Genomic DNA, 25,386 nt, shown 5'->3' with positions numbered 1-25,386 from the left:
TGGTTATGATGTGCATCTGTTATTTATGTAGTGTTTTGTGGACTGAGGAGTTAGCAGCAGTTTGTATTTTACGCAGCTACTCACAGTTAATACACCATGGTAATAGAATTCTGAATTGTGATGAATTGGGACACTCATGTTATATAACTGAACTGTGGTAACTGAAATTTGTGCATATTGGAGCATGCAAGAGGGGGCTGCCTGTATTTTATGTAATTTTAATGTTATGGGGAAATTACTGTGATATAATTAGTGACCGCTGATACAAGAAAAAAAAGATACACAAAGTCTCTGAGTAAGCTGGATCTTGACTATATAAAAATGCATAGAAAGAGACTGGAAAGAAATGTTATTTCAACAGTATTTATTTAGTGCCTACCATGTGCCAAGAACTGTTCTAGGTGCTGGGGACAGCAGTGAGCAAAGTGGACAAAAATCCATGTCCTTAAGAAACTTCCAGTCTAAAAGAGGAGTGGTGATGAGAACACATAATAACAAGATAAGATAAAGCAAAATATACAGCATGTCGGAGGTAAGATAATGCTTTGAAGAAAAAGCAGAGAAGGGGGATTGGAAGTGATGAGAACTGGACACGTTATTCAAGATGGTAGTCAGTGAAGGCTTCACTGAAAAATGACATCTAGGTGAAGAGCTGAGGGGTTAAGGAGTGAAGCCTGCCAAAATCTGGGAAAAGCAAGCAGAAAAAAACAGTACCTGCAAAGCCCTCAGGCAAGCACTGGCTGAGGAAGCTGTGGCTGCACCAAGGTCAGCAGGAAGTGGAGGAGAGAACAGGGATGACACCAAAGGAGAAAACGGGGTGTGGGTGGGGTTGGTTAAGAAGAGTGCCACAAACTGGCTGATATTTTATCACGATCTCTACTGAAAGGGGACCAGGTACTGTTTTGATTATAGTTCTATTTTGAAGGTAGAATCACAGAACTTGCTGATGGATTGGGTTTGGGATATGGAAGAGAAAGAAGACTGATTCCAGGAATTTTGGCGTGAGCAAGAATGGCATGACCAGTAACTGATATGAAGAAGACTTGTGGGTTGGTCAGGCTGGAGGGGAAGACCAGGATCTTAGTTTTGGAGCTGTTAACTTTGAGATACTTATTAGGCAAGGAAATAGAGATGTCAATTAGGCAACTGGATAGACAAGTCTGAAGTTCTGGCCCAAGGTCTAGGAAGGTATTTATTTGAGAGTTGAAAGTGAGTAAGTCTGATGATACTACCAAGGGAGTAAGTGTAGAGATAAAAGAAATTGTTGTCCATGGCTTCAGTCACCCATCTGTCTGAAGTCTAGGAGATGAGGAACATATATTACTTGTCAAAAACAGGGTTAAGAAAGAAGTTTTTTTAAAAACATAATTAAAAAAAAACTCAATTACCATATGACCCAGCATTTCTACTCCTAAGTATGTACCTAGGATGAAGTGAAAACATATGTCCACATGAAAACCATTTGTGTACACAAACATTTGTGTACACAAATGTTCACAGCAGCATTATTCACAATCAAAAACTAGAAACAACCCCAAATGTCTATCAACTGATAAATGGATAAACTGTGGTATATCCATACAGTAAAATATTATTTGGCCATAAAAAGAATGAAGTACTAGTATGTGCTACAACACAGGTGAACCTTGAAAACATTATAAGTGAGGGAAGCCAGTCACAAAAGAACATATTGTATGACTCCATTTACATGAAATGTCCAGAACAGACAAATCTATAGAGACAGAAGGTAGATTTGTGCTTGCTTAACACTGAAGAGGTTAGGGAGAAATGAGAAATGACTACTGATCGGTATAGGATTTCTTTCAGGGGCAATGAAAATGTTCTAAAATTGACTGTGTGCTGATGGCTGCACAACTTTGTGAATATATTAAAAACCAATGAATGTACACTTTAAGTGGGTGACTTGCATGGTAGGTGAATTATATCTCAATAAAGCTGCTGCAATAACCAAAAACAAAAACAAACAAACAAAAAACTCCAAACCTAAAACTGGAGAATTCACAAAACACAACTGGTTACTCTTGCATCCTTTATTGATGCTCACCCCAAATCTATACCTTCTCTTCCATGCATTATGATAGTAAACTTACAAAGTAAAAGTAAACTGCAGAAAATCTACAAAGATAAACAAAATACATAAAGAAGAAAATTAAAAATCATCCATAAATCCACATACTTTCAAACTTCAGGTTTGAAGTCATTGTTTCCTCCTGCTTATTTACATTTATTTTGGCCAAAACACACCTGAAACCATACTGTACAGTTGTATATCCTCTTTGTTTCACACATTACATGGTGTTCTTCAAAAACATGTTCTTTATATGCCTGTATTACACTATATGGCTATACCACAACATATTTATTCTTTTAATTTTAAGGCATTTAAAAAGTTTCGGTTTACTATTACAAATAGCCCTTTACCCAAACCTCTGAATAACTCTATTTGATAAGAACAACTTTCTAGAAATGGAATTACTTTGTTAAAATATGTAAATATTTTTAACTCTTAAAATACTGCCTTCCAGAAGAGCTATATTTATCCTGTCATCAACAGTGCTCGGGGACCCAATTTACCACAAACTGAACTAGTTCTTGTCAGTTTAAAATTTTTTACCAGTGTGTATGTAAAAATATTATCTCATTTAATTTGGGACTCACTGCTTATTAGTGATAAACTTATTTTCACACTGACATCTTTTGTAAATTGCCAGGTTACACCCTTCTTTGCCCTTCTGGGATATCAGTCATTTTCCTATGCTTTTACTTTGAGAGTGCTTTTATGTATTCCTCCTTCTATTACCAGTAACATTTTGTCATTTGTATTTTCAGTTTGATGATGGAGGCTTTGACTTACCAAAGTTAAAATATTGATGTAAATGACTCAATTTTTTCCTTTATGAATTCTTTTTCTAAAAAAAGAAAATCTTTCCCCAAACTGGTAAGAAAAATGGTCACCAAGATTTCCTAATAGTTTTTGCTTTTTATGTACTCTTCTTTGCAACATTTACTGAGTATTTAGCACATGAATCAATGTATTATGCTAATAGCTTTACATCTGCTAGCTCATTTAATCCTCATAATCACCCTACTAGAGGTCTTTAATCTTTCTCATTACTTCATAATATAGGGGAGATTAAATTATATGACTAAGGTAACAGTTAATAAGATGTAGACAGAGATTTAAAAGTTAAAGCAATCCAAAGCCATATTCATTCCACTGTGCACATATCCACATTAAGATATCTTAATAGAGCTGTGCTTTGCTGTTGGGTTCTCTTATTATATCCCCACCCCAGAAACAATAGCCAATTATTAAAGTATATAACTCCTTACTTAAGTTCAATAAATTGAAGTTCAACAGTCATTGAAGGTTAAATAAGTTCTTGTCCTTGCCCTTGAATCAATCCAAATACTTTTTGTTCTATGGTTTTTTAGAATAATATTGTGGATGTCTCTAAGTGAAAGTGTAATAAGCATGCCACTTGGCTTTAGGGTGCAGACCTAACTGGTTTTATTTTGCAGAACCAGACTAAAACACATTTTATTAGCTCCACAAGACAAAAGAAAAAGATCCATGGTAACTTCCACAAGAATCTACTGTAAGGATAAGCTTATGTTGTATTTTTAATCAATGCTCTGTCTCATTTATTTAGTTTTTCTTTTTATCATGTAGTTAAAAACTGCTCACAAACTGGTGCTTAAATGAACACACATCAGATTCTTTTTTTTTTTTTTTTTTGTGATACGCGGGCCTCTCACTGTTGTGGCCTCTCCCGTTGCAGAGCACAGGCTCTGGACGCGCAGGCTCAGCGGCCATGGCTCACAGGCCCAGCTGCTCCGCGGCATGTGGGATCTTCCCAGACCGGGGCACAAACCCGTGTCCCCTGCTTCGGCAGGTGGATTCTCAACCACTGCGCCACCAGGGAAGCCCACACACCAGATTCTTGATAATATTCCTCCACTCAATGAGTATTAAAAACTTCTTGTTTTACTTTGTTTAAATTGCCTTGGTTTACTTATGTTATTATTGTAAGCATTCTCAAAATGCTTTTTGAAAATAGGCAAAGAATAAATAGCATTTATTACAATTAATGCTGCTCAAAGCTATGAATTCAGCAAATTACTAGGGTATAATTTTTTAAGTGTGCTGTTCAGCACAAAGTAAAATTATGTAGGTTGATATTATCTAAGTTGAAAAGGGCAAATTAGATGCTACACCCATATACTTTACTACAAATTGCGACTGGAACATAACATCATATTTTAGCCCCTTATTTATAAGCTTTTCTGACAAATATCACATTAAATTTAAACAATGAATTAAGGCTAATTAAGTCAAGTAGTTGACAGCTCAGAAAGTTATGGGTAGAACACCAGCCTTGCCAAAAGACTATACATCCAACTAAATCCTGATTGCTCCTCTTCTTCAATCTCAAAGTCTATCTCAAAAGAAGATATTAATACTTGCCCATTTTATTCTGTTGATACAGCAATTAAAAGTTCACATAATTATACCCTTATATACTGCTCTGTACATGCTAATAAAAATAAAGTACTGTTCTTACCAGTGCCTTATGGATTTGGGTTATATTTTATTTTGACTTTGATAATCTAGCTAAAATTTGATTTATAGAATTTACTAACGGTAACCATTTCCCTATGTTCCGTTTAAACTTCCAGAGTTAAACTACTAAGGGTTCCTGGCTTTGGTTCACTGTGAACCACACATATTGTTCTTACCTTTACACCTTGAATGAGACCATTCATGAGGAATGTGTGTTGAGGAAATGTTTCATGCAGAACCTACAAAAAACAAACAAACATCAAGACAAATTCAAAAGCAAATTAAAGAGAAAGATTTCTGCCCCTGTTAATGGCAGGCTAGGTAAACAAAATAAACCCTGGAATGAAAAAATTTTAAGTAACAATGACTTATGAAAAGGTAACAAGATAGTGAGGCAGAAATCTAAATAAAGCAATAACCTAAAAAGGTTATGCCCGACATTCAGTTGCTTTTGCTACAAAAGCATTTGTAACAAAAATAAACTGTTAAATTGGCTACCCCCTCAACCACCTACAATTTTAAGTATGTACTACAAGCAGCTATACAAACTCAGGTATGAACCTGCACCCCAGCTTCATGTCACCTAGGAAGTCCAGGAAACCTCAAGCCTTAAATTTGGATTACAGTGATCCAGACTGGTGGCACCTCCAGATGTCTAGAAGAAAAAAATCTAAAATCATTTCTGAAAAGGCTTCAAATCAACCGTATGTGTATTTTTCAAATATAATGAGAAGCACATAATCAAAGGTAATCAGATACAAAAGTAAATAAGACATCATGAACAGCAACAAGCAAACAAAACTACAAAACAGAAACAGACTCTCAAAGACCTCACATTTTGGGATTACTCAACAGACTTTAAAATTAGCATGTTTACTTTGCTGCAAGATATATAAGATAAGCTTGAAACTTTGTGGCAGATTAAAAGAACAAAAAGAAATTCTAGAAGAGAAAAAATGCATTAACTTTAAATTAGAAACTCAATGGATATGTTTAACAAGATTAGACACAGCTTAAAGCGAATAACTGAACCAAAAAGTAGGTCAAAAGAAGTCATCCAGCATGCAGCATAGAGACAAAAAGACAGAATATAAGAGAAAAAGTAAGAGACACAGAGGGTCCAATAAGAAAGTCTGACAATTAAAACTGTCCAGTAATGAGAATGAGGCAGAGACAATATTTCAGGAGCCAATGGCTGAGAATGTACTAGAACCAATAACAGACACCAATGCAGAGACTAAAGCAGCCTAACAACTTCTAAGCAGTATAAAAAGAAATCCACATTCACAATTAAAATTATAGAGAACCAAAGAAAAATTCCTATAAACAGCCAGAGAAATACAGATTGCTTTCAAAAGAACAACAGTTAGACTGTTTCATAATTGTAACAACTGAACCCAGACAAGGAGCATGCTATTCTATAATCAATATAAGGAGAAAAACAAAACAAATGCCAACCTAAAATTCTATACCCAGTTAAAATGCCCTTTGACGACAAAGGCAAATATAACATTTTTGACCTAGCAAAAACTAGGTTACTAACTTACAGTAATGAGTCTACTAATTTATAGACCCCAATTAATAAAATATAAAAAATATACTTCCAAGAGAAGGAAAATAATCCAGATGTAATTAAGGTTCAAGATGCAAAACAGAAATAAAGAGCAAAGAAAATGGTAAATATAAATGAACAGGGATGCTACAAAACAAAAATAATGGGTCTTATAGGTTTTATTTTCAATTATACAGAATCTTAATAATATTAGCATAAATGAGGTAAATGACATAAAGAGTTAAATTCATTTACCTCATTTATGCTAATATTATTATCCTAGATGAGAGTAAAGATATTAATATTAGACTTTGATAAGTTTGCATGTAATGCCATGGTAACCAAAAATGACAGGAATATTGTAGAACACTTATAATATAATAGGAGAAAAATCAGCCTAACTATTCAATGCAAAAGAAGGCAAAAAGGAACAAAACGACAACTGAGAACTGTGGTACACAGAACAAAATAATGAGGTAACTGAATTCACGTAGACTTAATACACCAGTTAAAAGGCAAAAAGTATACTACTCTAAAACCAAATTTTAGACAGAAACTGAACCACAGGATTTGGAACCACAGGATCTCTTATACATTGCTGGTAGACATCTAAATTAGTATAATCACTTTGCAAAACAATTTAGCAAAATCTGGTTAAACTGAATTTTCGAATACCTATGATCCAGCAGTGTTTAACCACCAGAGAAAAAAGCACGTGAACACCAGGACATGTACAAGAATGTTTATAGCAGCACTGTACAGACAATGGAACAACTGGAAACAAATGTTCACTACCAGGAGAACAGAAAAATAACTTGTGTTAAAAGTACATAATAGGGCTTCCCTGGTGGCGCAGTGGTTGAGAATCCGCCTGCCGATGCAGGAGACACGGGTTCGTGCCCTGGTCCGGGAGATCCCACATGCCGCGGAGCAACTAAGCCCGTGAGCCATGGCCGCTGAGCCTGTGTGTCCGGAGCCTGTGCTCCGCAACGGGAGAGGCCACAACAGTGAGAGGCCCGCATACCGCAAAAAAAAAAAAAAAAAAAAAAAGTACATAATAGAAAAAAAAGCTTGAAGCCCCAGAAGACAACATGAACATTATACATGTTATATACCCTTTTTTAGAAGTTCAAAAATAGCCAGAATTAAATAACATAGATATATCTTTGTGTGTTTATATATATAATAATGTGAGCCAGAACTAGAAAATAATCAAGTAAATGATAAATAAATAAATTCAGAATTGTGATTGTCTTTGTGGGGGAGTCAGGGAAAGATATAGGCAAAGAGGACACAGAAATAAATTGTGGTTGGGTTATGCATGGGTTCACAGGTGTTCCAAACATCCTTAAAAAATATGTTATAGAAATAAATTTTAAAAACAAAGAAGGATAAAACATAAAATAAGGGGGGATGAATGTTTCATTCCATGAGTGAAACAATGAAATCTATGTATCATGAACAAAGAGTTATGATTAATCTAATTCTATGCACCGGAAGTCCTATGAATTATAAAAAAGAGGAGCAGGACAGAACAACTGTATTCTAACTTTAGACAGTTTATCTCCACAGGTTCTTCAAAAAATGAAATTAAAATGTATCCATAGAAATTACTTCCAATCTATCCCCTAACATGTAATTTTTAAGGTTTAGAAAAAATTTGTCATCTAAGCTAGTGGCATTTGAACTCTACTTCCTGTACTGAAAAAACAGAAAAGTAAATGAAGGACACCAAATATCTCAAGCAGAAAATCATCAAAGTTTTCATAAAAATCTTCCCTAAATGAAAAATTTCACAGGATACAGATACAGAAATTTTCTTTAAAGAAAAAGGAATACAAATCAATATTAGAACTGTTTAATAATTTGTCATATGCACCACCGAAATATGGCACAATAGCAAAACACCAGAGTCAGTATATTTTAAAAAATGTTTCTCTGATCCTGGGTGTACCAGTTATTTATCCACTGTCTTTTAGCCCCACTTTTTCCCTATTATACTCTGTCAGACCAAGGCTGAGAGCTTACAGATATTTTTGAAACTCCCCTTGCCAATGGATTTCCTCACAGTTTTTGCCAGTGGGAAACAATAGGGTTGGGGTAGTGATGGTGAACACTACACCAATAACTTCAGAGCTGTCTTCATTCTGTCAAAGGGGCAGCAATGCTTCTCCTCTGCCACCCCCAGCTTTGTCCTCACCCTCCAGACCTCAGACCTCCCCTAAAACAATTCTACACTCAACATGACCCAAACATGCATTCACTCATGCAGGTGATGCAATCTAGGAATAAGAGATAACCTGTTTAATTTGGCAAAACCATATCCATGTATGAATGACAGAACTTGGATTTACTGAACTGCACATTAAAATAAAGATCTAATGGAATTTCTGGCAGTACGAGAAACTCTTTCTGGGTAATACAGCCATGGTGCAGGAAGTTCCTCTAAAAATTTCAATCTGTGCTTTTTAAAACTTTCCTACTTTCTCCTATTTAAAAAAAAAACCAAAGAAATAGTAAAGTTTTATTAAACAAGTAAAACAAAACAAGTCAATAAATTTTTTTTTACAAAGCTAAGGACTAAACCTTCACAAAATAAAGCTGCTGAAAACAACATTCCAAACTTATGATAAATTCAAAAAAATTTAAAATAAAGTATATAAATAATTTTACTACAAAAGACAATAACTGTTACCAGAATAAAGTAAACCTAATGATAAAAAGTATATTAAATATCTCATATAAGATCAAAGCTTTCATTTAAAATATCTTTCTATACTAAAAACTTCAAGAAAGATATTACCTTTTTTCTTGAGAAGGAATACAGTAAACATAAAATACAATGGCATTTGCTTATCACTTAAAAAAATATTTAGAAACTTCAGAGAACTAAACTGACTTCCAGTACAATGAAGCTAATAAATATCTGTGTGTGTGTGTATATATATATATATATATATATATTACATTCAAACATACACATACAGCTGTTCTTCTCCACTTCTACCTAAAGTATCACTGATATGACAGAAAAAATATGAAACTAATTTATAACATTCACTATTTACTTGGAAGAATAGTGAAACACTTCTGGATGATACAGAGCAGATGGGAAAACACTGACAATGAATCCTAAACGAGTTGAAGAAATAGTCACATGTTAAGGTGAAAAAGATCTTTGAAGTAAATTTTTCAGAATCCAAGGAAAAAAAAAAACAGAACTGGAGGAGGAGGAAGAACATCCATAACTGAATAGGTCATTAAAAGGTTACAAAATAAGCCCCTGGTATCTTGTTCTCAAAGCTGCTGACCTCTATATTTGTCCCCAAGATAACAATCACAAGCATAGTTCTCTGAAGTGGGGCTTGTAAGTGGGATACTTGCAGAACTGAACAGGGGTGGGATTCAAAACTTATAGTTTCCCAAGTCACTTATGGCTGCCAAGAGTGCCATAAAGCCCTACAATCACTTGAGAAACTACTTCAGTACTACAGAGGAAATCCCAGAGCACCCAGACTTTCAGAGCTCCTACAAGCAGTGCTTGCATTCGGTACTACAGAACAGGGATTTCCACCTGGCCTGGATAATGACACTCTATAAGCTACCTGAGGTGTCTAGACCATGGGTGGCAAATTGATAAAATGATATGCTTTCTGACTCATATTTTCCAAAGTGAGCTGGCTGTCATGTGTAGATTTCAAGAAATTTCACCAAACTCCATATGATTTTCTAGCATTTCATAGGAAGTCAGAAGATTTCAAAACATAGGGCCTGAACTGCCATGTCACTGACTGGCTAAGTAGATAGTGGCTGCTGCAGTAGAAAGAGCATGCATTCCACCGAAAACACCAACCCATTCTTTTTTTTTTTTCTGTATACGGGCCTCTCATTGTTGTGGCCTCTCCCGTTGCGGAGCACAGGGTCCGGATGCACAGGCTCAGCGGCCATGGCTCACGGGCCTAGCCGCTCGGTGGCATGTGGGATCTTCCCAGACCGGGTCACAAACCCGTGTCCCCTGCATTAGCAGGAGGACTCTCAACAACTGCGCCACCAGAGAAGCCCACCAACCCATTCTTACCGCCACTTCTCACATTTACTACACTCGCGTAGCCCTAGAAGACGTTTGTTTTCACAATCCCTGACCTACCCCCTCATTTGTAAATATAAATATGTATAAAATTCAACAAAAGAATTTGAGAAAAACCACTGGAAGGACAAAAAAGAACATAGAAAGGAAAAGATAATCTACCTCACTGCCTAATAACCAAATCATGGTAGGAAACAGAAGAAAGCTTTAAAATAAGTATGTGTCCTCCAAAAGATTCAAGAGGATGCCACATGCATTAAAAACAATGTGTTACACAAGGACCAGCACCAAACAAAGCAAAACAAAACAAGTAAGGAAAGTCTTCAAGAATTGATTAGAAGATAATATAGAAAAAGGAAGAAGAGCACCAGAATGGAAATATATCAGGGTAAATCTAACTGAATACCGACTGTATAAAATATAACAATGTATTATATTGTTTAAAATATATATAATTTAGTTGCACAACAATAATGGAGGTAGAAGAGAAACACATCTCTCTCAACAGATGGCAGAACACGTAGACAAAAACTTCAGTGATTATATAAAAGGCATCAAACATAGTTAAATCAAAATAGTTAACACATATAAAACACTATTCCAACCACACAATACTTGCTCTCTTCAGATCACATGGAACATTTATCAGAATTAACCATATACTAGAATATAAAGCAAACTTCAACAAATTTCAAAGAACCGAAACAATTCATCACAATATGTTCTTTAATAACACAAGCTAGAAAAATCCCAAATGTTTAGAAATTAGACAATACACTTCCAATAATCCATGACTCAAAGAAGTTATAGGAAATACTAGAAAAAAGAATGAACTAAATGATAATAAAGATACAATAAATTAAACCTCATGAGTTATATGTATGTCAATATTAATGCTTGAAAGGAATTTAGTTTAAAATACATATAACTGAAAACCAAAAAAGGGCTGGAATCAATGTTCTAAGCTTCTTTACAAAGAAGCTAGGAAAAGAACAGCAAATCCAACCCAGAGAAATAAGGAAATGAGGTAATGTTCTAAAAAAGAGAAATCAATGAAACAAAATCCAAACATTCCATAATGGAAATCAACAAAGCCAAAAATAACTTCTTTGAAAGCTTAGTAAAAGTGATAAACTATTAAGATTAACCAAGGGAAAAAACACAAATTACTAATAACAAGAATGAAGATTACGTACAGCAAAGGAAACCATCAACAAAATGATAAGGCAACTTACTAACTAGGAGAAAATATGTGCAAATCATGTAACTATAATAGGTTAATATCCAAAATATATAAATAACTCATACAACTCAATAGCAAAAAACAGAACACTGTGATTAAAAAATGGGCAGAAGATCTGAACAGACATTTTTCCAAAGAAGACATACTGATGGCCAACAGGTACATGAAAGATGCTTAATATCACTAATCACCAGGGAAATGCAAATCAAAACCACAATGAGATATATCATCTAACACCTGTTAGAATGGCTATTATCAAAAAGACAAGAAATAACGAGTGCTGGCGAGGATGTGGGAAAACGGGAACCCTTGTGCACTGTTGTTGAGAATGAAAATTGGTGCAGCAACTACTGGAGGACAGTATGGAGGCTCCTCAAAAAATTAAAAATAGGACTACCATATGATCGATCCAGCAATTCTACTTCTGGGTATTTACCTGGAGAAAACAAAAACACTAATTTGTAAAGATTTATGCACCTCTGTGTTCATCACGTCATTATTTACAGTAGGCAAGATATGGAAGCAACTGAAATGTTCATCAATGGATGAAGAAGATGTGCTGTGTATATATGTGTGTATATATATACATATATATGAACATTAATTACTCAGCTATAAAAAAAGAATAGAATCTTGCCATTGGTGACAACATGGAAGGAACTTGAGGGCATTATGCTAAGTGAAATAAGTCAGACAGAGAAAGACAAATACTGTATAATTTCACCTATATGTAGAATCTAAAAAACAAAAAACCAAGCTCATAGATTTGTGGCTGCCAGAGGCAAGGGGGTAGGGAGTAGGCAAATTAATGAAGGGGGTCAAAAGGTACAAACTTCTAATTATAAAACAAATAAGTCATGGACCTAGAGACCGTCATACAGAGTAAATAAGTCAGAAAGAGAAAGACAAATATCGTATGATATTGCTTATATGTGGAATCTAGAAAAATGGCACAGATGGACTTAACTGAAAAGCAGAAACAGATGTAGAAAACAAATGTATGGATACCAAGGGGGGAGGGGGGATGAACTGGGAGGCTGGGATTGACATATATACATTACTATGTATAAAACGGATAACTAATGAGAACCTACTGTATAGCACAGGGAACTCTACTCCATGCTCTGTGGTGACCTAAATGGGAAGGAAATCCAAAAATGAGGGGATATATGTATACATTGAGCTGATTCACTTTGCTGTGCAGCAGAAACTAATGCAACATTGTAAAGCAACTATACTCCGATAAAAATTAATAATAAAGACAAAAAAACCCCCAAACAAATAAGTCATAGAGATGTAGTGTACAGCATACTGATTTTAGTTAATAATACTGTATTGCATATTTGAAAAGTGCTAAGCAGATATATCTTAAAATTAAGTTCTCATCACACACAAAATTTGTAACTATGTATGGTGATGGAAATTGACTAGATTTACTGTGGTGATCATTTTGCAATATATACAAACATCAAATCATTATGATGTAAACCTGAAACTAATGTTATATATCAATTAGACCTCAATTTAAAAAAAAGGAGGGCTTCCCTGGTGGCGCAGTGGTTGAGAATCCGCCTGCCGATGCAGGGGACACGGGTTCGTGCCCCGGTCCGGGAGGATCCCACATGCCGCGGAGCAACTAAGCCCGTGAGCCATGGCCGCTAGGCCTGCGCGTCCGGAGCCTGTGCTCCGCAACGGGAGAGGCCACAACAGTGAGAGGCCCGCATACCGGAAAAAAAAAAAAAAAAAGGAAAGAAGATATTATGAACTTTTTGCCAATAAACTAGACTCTTATACGTTTAGTGAAAAAATTCTTTGAAGAAACACAAATTACCAAAACAGACACTAGAAAAAATACATAATCTGAATAGTCACATCTCATTAAAAAAAATTAAATGTTGGGGCTTCCCTGGTGGCGCAGTGGTTGAGAGTCTGCCTGCCGATGCAGGGGACACGGGTTCGTGCCCTGGTCTGGGAGGATCCCGCGTGCCGCGGAGCGGCTGGGCCCGTGAGCCATGGCCGCTGAGCCTGCGCGTCCGGAGCCTGTGCTCCGCAACGGGAGAGGCCACAACAGTGAGGCCCGCATACCACAAAAAAAAAAAAAAAAAAAAAAAAAAATTAAATGTTATTTAAAATCTTTGCTAAAATAAACAAAAGAACAAAAAACTTCAGCCTCACCAAATTCTTCCAAACATTTAAAGAAGAAATATCAGCAATCTCACTCAAACTTTCCCAGAGAATGAGAGGAGACCCTTTCCAAATTAATTTTTACAAGGTCAACAAAACCTTAATACTAAAACATGATGAGGACATTACAAGAAAAAATTACACTCCAATCTCTGTTGTGCCCATATAGTTGCAAAGACACAAACAAAATTCTAGTAAATCATATCCAGTGATAGTTTTAAAATTATATTTCTCATAACTGAGTGGAATTTACTACAAGAATACAAGGGTGGCTTAATATTCAAAAATCAATATAACTGACCACATTTCCAGAATAAAGGGGAAAATCTAATTATCTGGTTATATGCAGAAACCTCATCTAAGTTAACACCCATTCATAATAACAATAAGCAAAACAGGAACAGAAGGGAACTTCCTTTCTCTGATAACGAGTGTCTATAAAAACAATCTACAGCAAACATCATACTTAGTGGTGAATTTTAGAATTTCATATCATTTATGAGATAAGGAAACCTGCTATGACTGCTTCTAGTTAACCTTACACTGGATGTCATAATCAATACAACAAAGAAAGAAAAAGAAATAAAAATAAAAAGGATGGGAATGAGTGAAGACTGTCATTATTCACAAAATATATGAATGTCTAGAAAATCTACAGATAAACTATAAGGATTAATAAGTGAATCTAGCAAAATTACTAAACACAAGGTCAGGACACAAAAACAAATTGTTTTATGTACCAGCAACAATTAGAAAATTAACCTTTAAAACTACATTATTTACTATAGCATCAAAACCCAAATACCTAGGAATAAATCTCATGAAAAATTCATGCACTGAGAAATGTAAAACATTATTCAGAGAAAGTTTTAAAGACTGGATAAAAGGAGAATATACCATGTAGATTAGAAGACTCAACAGTGTAAAGATGTCAGTTCTCCCTCAATTAATCTGTAGTAATGCAATCACAATCAAAATTCCCAGCAAGTTATTTTGTGAATATTGAAGAGCTGACTACAAAATGTATATGGATATAGAAAAGGCCTACAATAGCCAAGGCAATCTTGAGGAAGAAGAACCAAGCTATGAAAGTTATATAAGATATCAAGATATTGCTATGGAAATCAACACAGCATAGTATCGACACAGGAAACCTAGAAACAAATCCATATGAATATGACTACCTGCTTTATGACAAAGTTGACACATACAGTGGGGAAAGAAAGATTTTTTAAATAAATGATGCTGGTTCAACTATATATTAATATGAACCAAAATGAATCTTGACCACTATAAAATACAGTGATTTTTTTCTAGATGTATGGTAGATCTGTGTGTGCAAAATAAACCAATAAAGCTCTCGGAAAGAAGAGTTTCTTTAAGCAAGATTTTAAGAAAGCAACCAAACATAAGAAAAACATCAGTTAACTGAACTATGTAAAGATTATGAACTACTGTTCATAAAGAGACACTTATTAAGAGAGTGAAAAGGCAATCCAAGGAGGGAAAAAAAATGATCAGATATTCACATGGCAAATAAATATACATAAAGGGGGTTAACTTCATTGTTCATTAGGAAGATGCAAATTAAGGCCACACTGCACCCATCAGAATGACTAAAATGAAATACCAACTGTGGGTGAAGATGTAGGGCCTGGCTTGTTGGAGGGTAAATTGATTCAACCACTCTGGAAAACTTTTGGCAGTATATACCTAAATTGAACAAAACCCTGCAATTTTACTCCTAGGTATGTATTACAAGAAACAAGAAAAAATGTATACACCTTAACTGATAAGACATATACAAGAAATATCACAAAAGCAGTATTTGTAATAGGCAAACATAGTAAACCCAAATGTCCATCAACAATAAAATGGATTTCAGAGATTTGCTAAAAGGATTCACAGGACTCAGAAACTGTTATGCTCACAGTTACAATTATAGCAAAAGGATATAGCTCAGAACTGCAAACTCACTATTCTTGCCTGAAGTTCAGTAGCTTAATAAATAAATGCTTCTCAGTTTGTTGTGTGCCTTTGAATTCCAGAGCACTGAAATGATTGTTTTTGACTGTTTTGTCCAGCTTTATTAGGACAGAATTTGTTGACTTCCCGTCACATCAAAAGTCAAAAGTCAGACTGTAATTTTGGGGGGAAAAAAAAAAATGAACTTTGCTTCCAAGACCTGTGAAACATTATGAAGTATAATGAGAGCCCCAAAAGAGGAGAGAAAGGGGAGCAAAAATATTTAAAAAAACAATGGTCCCAAACTTCCCAAATTTGATAAAAAATATTAATCTACAGACCCTAGAAGCCAAACAAACCCCAAGTAAAAGTAACACAAAAAGGGAATTCCCTGGCAGTCCAGTGGTTAGGACTCTGAGCATTCATTGCCAAGGGCACAAGTTCAATACCTGGTCAGGGAATTAAGATCCCACAAACTGCGGGGCATGGCCAAAATAAATGTAACACGAAAAGATCCACACCTAGGGCTTCCCTGGTGGAGCAGTGGTTGAGAATCCGCCTGCCGATGCAGGGGACACGGGTTCGTGCCCCGGTCCGGAAAGATCCCACATGCCACGGAGCGGCTGGACCCGTGAGCCATGGCCGCTGAGCCTGCGCATCCGGAGCCTGTGCTCCGCAACGGGAGTGGCCACAACAGTGAGAGGCCTGTGTACCACAAAAAAAAAAAAAAAAGATCCACACCTAGACACATTACAGCATAGTCAAATTGTTGAAAGACAAAGAGAAAATCTCTAAAGCAGCAAGAAAAAGGAAATGAATTACCACTTACGGAAGGGACTGACAGACCTATTCCGTAAAGGAACATACAGTACATAGTAAATATTTCAGGTAAGATTGTATGTGGTGCAACTACTCAACCCTGCCATTGTAGAACAAAAGCTGTCACATTCAATGGGCATTGTCATGGTCCAACAAAATTTTACATTTGAATTTCATATAATTTTCATGTGTCACCAAATACCTTCTTTTGATATTTTCCAACCTTTTAAAAATGTAAAAAACATTCTTAGTACACAGACCACATAAAAACAGGCAGTAGGCCAGATTAGGCCTGTGGGCCATAGTCTACATGTAGACCCCCTGACATCAAGAGAACAATAATACTTATTAACAGCTGACTTCCTACCAGATACAATGGATGCCAGACAATATGATATAATAAAATGCTGAAAAATCTATGATAAAAACAGAATGCACATTAAATATTTTATACAATAAATTTTAAGCCGAAGAGACCCACCAACAGTTTCCTTGTATTTCCATGTCACCTCTTCTTATAACTGTATTAATTAGGTAAGTTGGAAATAAGCATTGTTTTTTTTTAAGCATCACAAGTTTATAGAAATAAAAGCAGGCTACAGATTACAACATACAACACAAAAAAATAGGACAGAAATAAATGCCAAACAAAGGTCACTGCGTCTAATTAACTAATACTCATGATACAATAACGGTCAGCTTGGCAAAAGAAGGCAAAGATTTAACATAGTGTCATCATATATTATAGATACCTTTAGTGAATGCTACTTGTTTTAATAATTATATGACACACAAGAGGGTAGGTTCTGGATACTTTGGTCAAAACACCATTAGGAACCTGTCAAAACCATAAAAATGAGTCTGGAAAATCTTATGAATCCAGAAAGCAAACAATGTCCATGTGACTATAGTTAGAACTTACTTCCTTTTCATGTGCAGAGCAAATCATGCCTCAAAGTGCCGGTGGCACAGGAAAACTGAATGCGGCAGGGAAGTGTTTAAAGAGAATTCTTTGGATTATTAGATCACCATACAGAGAGAAGATGGTGTAGTAGGGAATACTGAGTCCTTGAATCTCTATCAGGATTCCAGGAAGGTGAGCTTATAGAAGAAAATCTGCAAATTGCAAAACTAAAATTCTTCACTCACAAGAACTAATATTAAGTATATCTTTATTGAAATAAGTGTTCTATTTAAATATACCTAAAGACTTTTAAATAAATCTAATCAGATTACTTTATTTATATTAAAATGAGATCAGGCCCTCTAAAAGGATGCACATTTTGACTAGAGGGTAGAATGTCAGGCAGGGATGTAAGACAAGAGAAAGGTCATTTTTATGTACGAAGAACTAATAGTACTACTGGAAGGTTAAGGTCACTGTGTAAGGCCAACTTTGCGGTTTTGCTTCAGTGTATTAGGGGTGGAGACCTTTCTCATGGTGCTTAATTAACAAACTAAAGTTGTAATCTACGACATGGCCACATGAGACAGGCAACAAATCTCAGAGAAAATGACTAAGAAGAAGTAAATTGTTCTACACTACTTCAAACAGAGGGTCCTAATGAATGCTAGGTAGGATGCAGAGATAGTCAGATTGGAAAATATGAATATGTATGTACTGTTTTGTATCTCCAAATCCTCATCTCAAGATTGTATTTTCTTGCTTTGGAAACAGGACAGAGTGCTGCCCACTAGCTACAGCAAGAAGGAAAAAAAAGAGATCTTTCTTTTCAAAAGGAGGAGTGAACCAGTCCCCTCATGTCAAAAAAGAAACAGTTAAACTGTGGTGTAAAATCTGGGAGAGATAGGAAAGTAAAGGACATTTAGCTTAATTTAGCAACACCAAGAGCTTAGAGAAAGAGAATAAGCACATCTACTAACTCAACAACACTTCTTCTATGACACTGTAGAGTGACGCTAGTTAACTCTGTACTCCTCACATAAATGTTCTTTTTAACCAAATCTCTGCAAGAAGCAAAACTGCTCAGAAACTGCAAAGAGGCAGTAAAGCAACATTTAAGCTGGCTTCTAAGACTGCACTGCAGGGTCTAACAGGGACACAGTAACCCTAAGAAACTTATCTGCTTTGGGCAGTAAGAAGGAAGAAGGTGCATTAATTAGTCTATTAACTTACTAATTAAATTTAAAAGGGATCTGATAATCTGCTCTAGGGTCAAAAAGGCCTAAGGATTTTAACCATCTGGAAGGAGGTTTTAGAATTTCTCACATGGTATCAAAAACACTGAAGCATTCTTCATTTCAACTTGAATTCTTAACAAATGAAGAATGATTACAGGATTACCTCTATATTGAGCAATTATAGGCAACAGGGTGCATCAGAAAAATACTATTTTGAAACTCTTTGTAAGCTAAAGAAACTGTGGGGAAAAAAATCAGACAACTAGGGCCAAAAATTAAAAATTAATTAAAAATTGTTATTATAACAGTTTATTAAAATGAGCAGCCTGGTGTGTCTATATTTACACTAAAAATATGTCTTGGAGAAGCAATAACTTGACAACACATTATGTGTGTGCCTGCAACACATACATCTGTTCAAAGAAAATACACGTTGAGCATCAACTGTGTTCCAGGCAGCCCTAGGCACTAGAGACTGTGATTCACATGGCATGCAGGATTTCATGAAACTTAAAATGGAGACCACTTATCCCCCATTAACTAATAACCAGTTACCTCCTGCAGTAAAGAATTATGAAGAAAAGAAAATGCAAGGAAAAAGAATAAAATAGAGGATTAAAACACAGGCAGTTTTTAAACCTGTTCCATCCAAAATGTAATTTTAAATGTGCCACAAGAATTAAAAACTTTAAAAAGGGTATAGCAAAGTCACGTGTAAGGCTAATAGTCATCCTCTAAAGTTCTCTATTTTCTAAACCTAATTTGGGAACAAAGTTTATCTGAACCCAAAGGGATTCTCTGGTAAGGCAAAATGGTGATTGGGAAGGGTTAACCAACGATTTTTAAAAAACAATTTAAGACAACTGAACTGTAAGGCTGATTAAAAAATATCTTTATTAAAACTAAGTGTTAAGTAGTTACTAGGCACCTAAAATCTGCACCCCAATCTTTTCTTCAGCATCTCCCTTCCCTCTAATCACACTATATATCAAACATCCAAGTTCTTACTAAGAAATTCAATGGTTTCTACAAAGAAATGGCTGTAGGTCAGCTATCAAAAACGGAAATTGGGACATTCATACATTCATCACTGTCATTGTTACACAGTACTTACCAATCTCCTATTACTACGTTCTTAAGTCAAAGGTCCTTACACCCATACAAAGTAAGTTACAAACTTCAACAAAGCTTTGCAATAATTTCTTAAAGACTTCTTAAAGATTTTCCTAAATATACAGACTGTAGGTTCATTCACAGCACTCCCAAGATTCTGGGAGTGGCCCTGCTACCCAGGAATATTTAATAAGCAGGTATTTTGTTGCAGGTGGTTCACAGTCTACACAGTGGAAACAACCCAATGGTAAACAGTCTTAAATTATTGTCAAGAGCTACTCTCAAACACATACCTAGACATATAGCTCTGGGGACATATGCTTAACAATGTCTCTGCTCTCATAAACAAGGACCTAGTTCAGCAATACTTACAGTTAACATTGGAGTTGTCAATAGGCCCCATGCAAAGAATTCAAGGAAGATGACAATAGCAGCATGGTGTACACTTGGTCGGCCAAAGCCTTGTAGCTAAAAAAGGAAGGAAATTATTATGAAAAATAGTAAACAGCTATAAGAAACTCATTATCCTAAAATGGTATCTAACACACACACACACACAAACTGTATAAAATAAACTTAGGAGCTACCTATATTATTTAAGATAAAACTTAATTCTGTGGTATCCCTGATTTCTTCATCTTCCCTAATCATGGAAGGTGCCACTGATGAGACTTTCTACTTGTCCCATCGATGCAAATCACTGGAACTTTGGTAGGAAATCAACTGCATCTTCAAGAGACTGGAGTTTCAGGACCTGAATATTCTGTCTGAACATGCTAATTATGTGTTCCTTAGCAATTTGGTCTCTCTAAGCCTGAAGTTTCCCTTGCTACATGAGAGAGGCAGGCAGGGAGGGGGTCATATGCTCAAAAACTTCAGGGGCAGCATAGAGGACTTAAAATGACAGGAGGTGGGGGAAGAAGCATAAGGACTAGGTCAAATCTGAAAACACACTTTGATACCTCAAGGTGTCAAAATCCAGTTTTCTGTTTCTGTTTTGTTGGAAAACTGTGCCTATTCTGCTAGTTTTCTGCAGTTTACGACTTCTGGAGATAACACCTAAAAGTCCACTCAATTTTATGTTCTTTGATTCTGTGCCAATGGTTATTACAAAAATCAAGTGCTGCACTAGCATTTTGTAATAACTGGAAGTGATACTTACAAAAGACTTTGCAAAATCCCCATTATCCCTAAGCTTATATTTTTAAGACTTCAAAAGGTAAAAACACATCTGCATGGTTTAATTAGAATCTAATTATGAGGAAATTATCAAATTCAGATTGTGAGACATTCTACAAGACAACTGGCCTGGTCTCCTTAAAAATGTCAATGTCATAAAAGACCAAAGTAAAGGTAGGAGACTTGTACAAATTAAAGGAAACAAGAGTCATAAAAAACAAATGGGGCATCCTGAACTGGATCCTGGATAAAAAGGAGACAAGAGGAAAAAATCCCAATATGTACTATATATTAGATAATCATTTGGCATTGAGACAGGAAGGGGGCAGGGCACAACCTTTAAAGGATGACATGGCCTGAGGACACGATAAACTAGTTAGAACCAACTAGGTTCAAGATGGTGGACAAGTCGACTTCCACTAGACCTTGAGCTTCAGTATATGCTCACTGTAACACACTGGCACACTAAATGACACACCCACAGGTGCCATAACAGTTCCAAGGCTGACCATAAAAGGTCAACAAGCAGGCAATGGCCCAATTCCTGGAAATCCCCACCCCTTCCCCAAAATAGCTGGAATACTCCTCCCACTCATTAGGGCTATGAAATTACCCACCCCTATAAAAACTGACAACCCCTACCCTGGTGCCTCTCTCACCTTCTGAGATGGCCCACACTCTGTCTATGGAGTGTGTTTCTCCCTGAATAAACTTTCTTTCACTTTACTATGGCTTGCTCTTGAATTCTTTCCTGTGCAAAGCCAAGAACCCATACTTGGTGGCTGTCCCAGGGACTCGCCTGAGATGGGAGGTGACCATCCTCCCATCCTCTCACTCCCCACTATCTTTCCTACAACAGCATTAATGTTACTGCAACTTGTTGTCAAATGATTTTGAAAAAAAAAAGGTACATATATACTTTCTAAAGCAAATGTCACAAAATTTAATTTTGTTAAATTGTTGAATTTAGATGAAGGGAATGACTATTCATTTTACTATTCTTTTAATTTTTTGTAGTTTTGAAAATTTTCAAAACGGGCCAAGATCTGTTATTAAAAATCCAAACTTGTAAATTTCTAGATTTTTGCAATGTCTAATAATAAGTAGTTTTAAATACCATTAAATAAGACATTTGCAAAACAGAAAAACATTTTACAAAATTTAAAAGAAAAAGAACCAATTAAGCATCAACAATTTTTAAAAAAAGATCTTTAATATAACCCAACCATCAAACCATGTTTTGAAACAGGAGGGAAGGAGGTAGAGCACAACCTTTAAAAGAATGACATAGCCTTGGATACAGCATAAACTGGTTAGAACCAACTAGGTCCAAGATGGCGGAAGATTCGACTTCCACTAGACGTTGAACCTCAGAATACACTCATTGTAATACATTAGCATGCTAAATGACATACCCACAGGCACCATGACAGTTCTGAGGCCAATCACAAAAGGCCAAAAAGTGTGTCGTGGCCCAATTCCTGGAAATCCCCCTCACTTACCCAAAATAGTTGGAATAATCCTCCCACTCATTAGCCTATGAAATTACCCAGCCCATAACAACTAACCACCCCATATTTCAGGGCCTCTTGCCTTCTTAGATGGCCCACACTGTCTTTGGAGTGTTTCTCCCTAGTCCGCTCTGACTTTTGGAGACAACTGCATTCTGTCTATGGAATGTGTATCTCTCTAAATAAATCCACTTCTTACCTATCACTTTGTCTCTCACTGAATTCTTTCTGTGACAAGACATAAAGAACCTGAGCATCATTAAATCCTGAGACCAGGTGTGTGATCTCAATTAAAAGACAGTGGGTTCAAGTATGGGTTCAAATCCCATCTGAGCTGTGAGGTTTCAGTTTCATCAGTCCTTTATCAATAGAATAGTGAATGGAAATGGTAGCAACTCATCAGCCTCTGCCTGTGAGGAGACCTTCTGCATCAGTTGTTCCAGCCACTGGAGTCAGAAACTCTGCCGTTGTAATTGTGCCAATTACAGAATAGCTTTCCATCCTAGCTCCTTCACCCTCTGCAGGGCAGCCAGAGCAACAATTTAAATGTAAATCAGATGTTACTCCTCTGCTCCACCCTCCCTGGCTCCTACTGCACTTGGCCACACATCTAACACATCCAACTGGTCCTACACGTCCCTATTTCCTTGTTATGCTCTATTGTTTTCTAGAAGATGACTAACAAACTTCATTCTGTTTATTGTCTACCTCCCCTGGAATGGGAATGTAAATGCCATGAAGGAAAAGGACTTTTTGTCTGATTTGTTCAGATATATATCCCAAATAGCCCTTCTCTCTATATAACAAGCACTCAACAAAATACACATGATATAGAAGAAGGAGATCTTCTGAGACTAATGTCTTTTCTCTGGTCTTTTAAACAGCAAACCCCAGAATGTAGAAAAAAATGACCCATATTCCTCAAAAAAATGGTATGGGGGGGTGGGGAGGAACCATATACTACATTAGTATGTAAATTAAAACAAATTTAAGAAATTTTGACTCAAACTAACTGGAAAAAAATTTGAGTCAACTGTGAAATAAAATTCATTTTTTATGCCAAGACAAGAAAAATTTAAACATAAAAAATTTTCTCTGCCATTTGGCCCCCCCTCTCGCCCCACTGTGGATTGTGTATCTGCATTATGCATCAACCAAACCTTCCCCATCAGGAGAAATTTCCCCTCAACAATGAAGAACAACATTCTCCTAAGACAACTCCTTAAAAATAACATTCTTTTCTTGATAAGGTGTCACATGGCACTCAGATCTGAGTTATGTGAACTGTCAATAATATGTCATTTGATGGACAATGCTCTGTCTCAAAAAAGCTTAATATAACTGTGTCTTGACTTCTGATGGGCCAAACAGTTCTCAGAGTTTTCTGAGATGCTCTTCCCAGTTATAATCCTCAAATTTGGCTCAAAATTTCCCATTTCTTAGATCGACTGATTAATTTTCCATCAACACAGTCATGGAAATTTGAAAATGGAGTATTAAATGATACTCAAGACTTATACTCATTGTAATAATGGTACTGAAGGTTTTTAAAAATATCCTCACACCTTACAGTCAATGAAAAAAGAAGATATCTGTAATCTGTTTTAAAATCTACAGCGTGAAAACAAAAGCAGAAGTAGTGGCAAAAATAAATTTTTAAAAAAGTAAATGGGTTATATGCATTTACTAATAATTTCCAAATTATTTGGGTGGAAATTCTGATAGTTACCCACCCCACACTGCAAAGAAACTGCTCTCAAACTGCAAGTGAATATGTCAACAAATAGCCTAACTATTCCTTTTAAATCATTCATTTTGTTTATCAAGCATCATGCACACAAGAATTAAAAACAAAACAAAACAAAAAAACCCTCTGAAAACCACTCACAGTAGAAAGCATAGGAGGACCACCTTATTTCTCACTTGCAATTTCTGTGATTTATTGCTTCTTTCCCAGGCAAGCTCTATTTATGGAGACCACTGGAAAAGAGATCCATGTGGCTGCAATGCTGATTAAATATAAAAACAGGTACACACTTTAGTCTGTGTGCACATATCATTATATAATTATGCTATTTTTAACACCTTGCAAAAAATAGACAACCCACCTTTTGTTCAAACATTAAAAGTTTACATCTGTCAGTAGGAAATTGTTTAAATTAACAAACATCTCTTCTAAAATGCCAACACTTTCTTTCACCTCTACATAAACTACTTTAATTGAATTATCATTCATCCCTAGCAAATACCAATGTATTTGCTACCAGCCGGGCCCTGGTATGATGGGAACTTTGTGTGGGCAACTGGACATGAAATGGTGACAAAAATAAATCTGCTTTCCTTCAATTCTTCCTAAGCTCTTGGTGGCTAGTATGCTGATGAAAAAAGTGACACAGGTTTCTCCTTTAAATTATGAGCTAATTAGAAAGTATTTATCAAAGCTTAACTGATTATTTCCAGTTGAACATTATCTAGTACAGCCTCTCTGGATCAGTTCAATGTCTCCCCTCTCCATTTTGCCTCTTTATAAATCACTATGGAACATCTTGAGACGTTTAGAAGCAGAGGATGAAAAGTGTGTGATGATGTTTTTACACACTCACATTACCATCTCTCCCACAGATGACGATCCTGCCTTGACTCCTCTTCACTGCCCCCTCCAAATCTTTCTTGACACTATACTCAGAGTGATCATTCTAAAATACAAATCTTATCCTATTACTCCTGTAGAAGACTGCAAAAAATGAGCTACAGATTCCTCCCATTCCTGTACACAAAACCTTTTTACAACATGACTGTGCTGTCAGTTCCATCAAAAGGTAGTGTATTTCTCCACTTCCCTAGATCTGGGGTGGCTTAACAACTTGATCTAACCAACAGATATCAGGTAAAGTAACAACACGGACTTCTTACATAGGCCTCCAGAGGCCTTCTAGACTGCATGAAGAAATACCATCTAGGCACAGGAGAATGAGAGCACATGAGGCCCTCCAGACCAACCAGTGA

At 36.0% G+C, this 25,386-nt stretch overlaps 1 protein-coding gene across 6 annotated transcripts in view; it reads right to left on the bottom strand.

The window, feature by feature from the left end:
* Positions 1-25,386, bottom strand: part of MFSD14B (major facilitator superfamily domain containing 14B) — an 80,609-nt gene that overhangs the window by 28,846 nt on the left and 26,377 nt on the right. For 5 of the 6 annotated variants that reach the window (XM_067041110.1, XM_059072419.2, XM_059072421.2 and 2 more), the window contains 2 exons: positions 20,063-20,158; positions 4,762-4,824 (listed from right to left, as the gene is read on the bottom strand). In XM_067041110.1, coding sequence (XP_066897211.1) covers positions 4,762-4,824; positions 20,063-20,158 — 159 coding nt within the window. Of the gene's footprint in view, positions 1-4,761; positions 4,825-20,062; positions 20,159-24,268; positions 24,390-25,386 lie in introns of all 6 variants that reach the window. The other variant, XM_067041109.1, reaches the window with a different exon arrangement.

Source organism: Kogia breviceps, chromosome 8 (assembly GCF_026419965.1).
Source record: "Kogia breviceps isolate mKogBre1 chromosome 8, mKogBre1 haplotype 1, whole genome shotgun sequence".
Taxonomy (NCBI): Eukaryota; Metazoa; Chordata; class Mammalia; order Artiodactyla; family Physeteridae; genus Kogia; species Kogia breviceps.
Note: the sequence above shows the minus strand (reverse complement) of the source record. Positions and strands in the feature narration are given on the sequence as shown.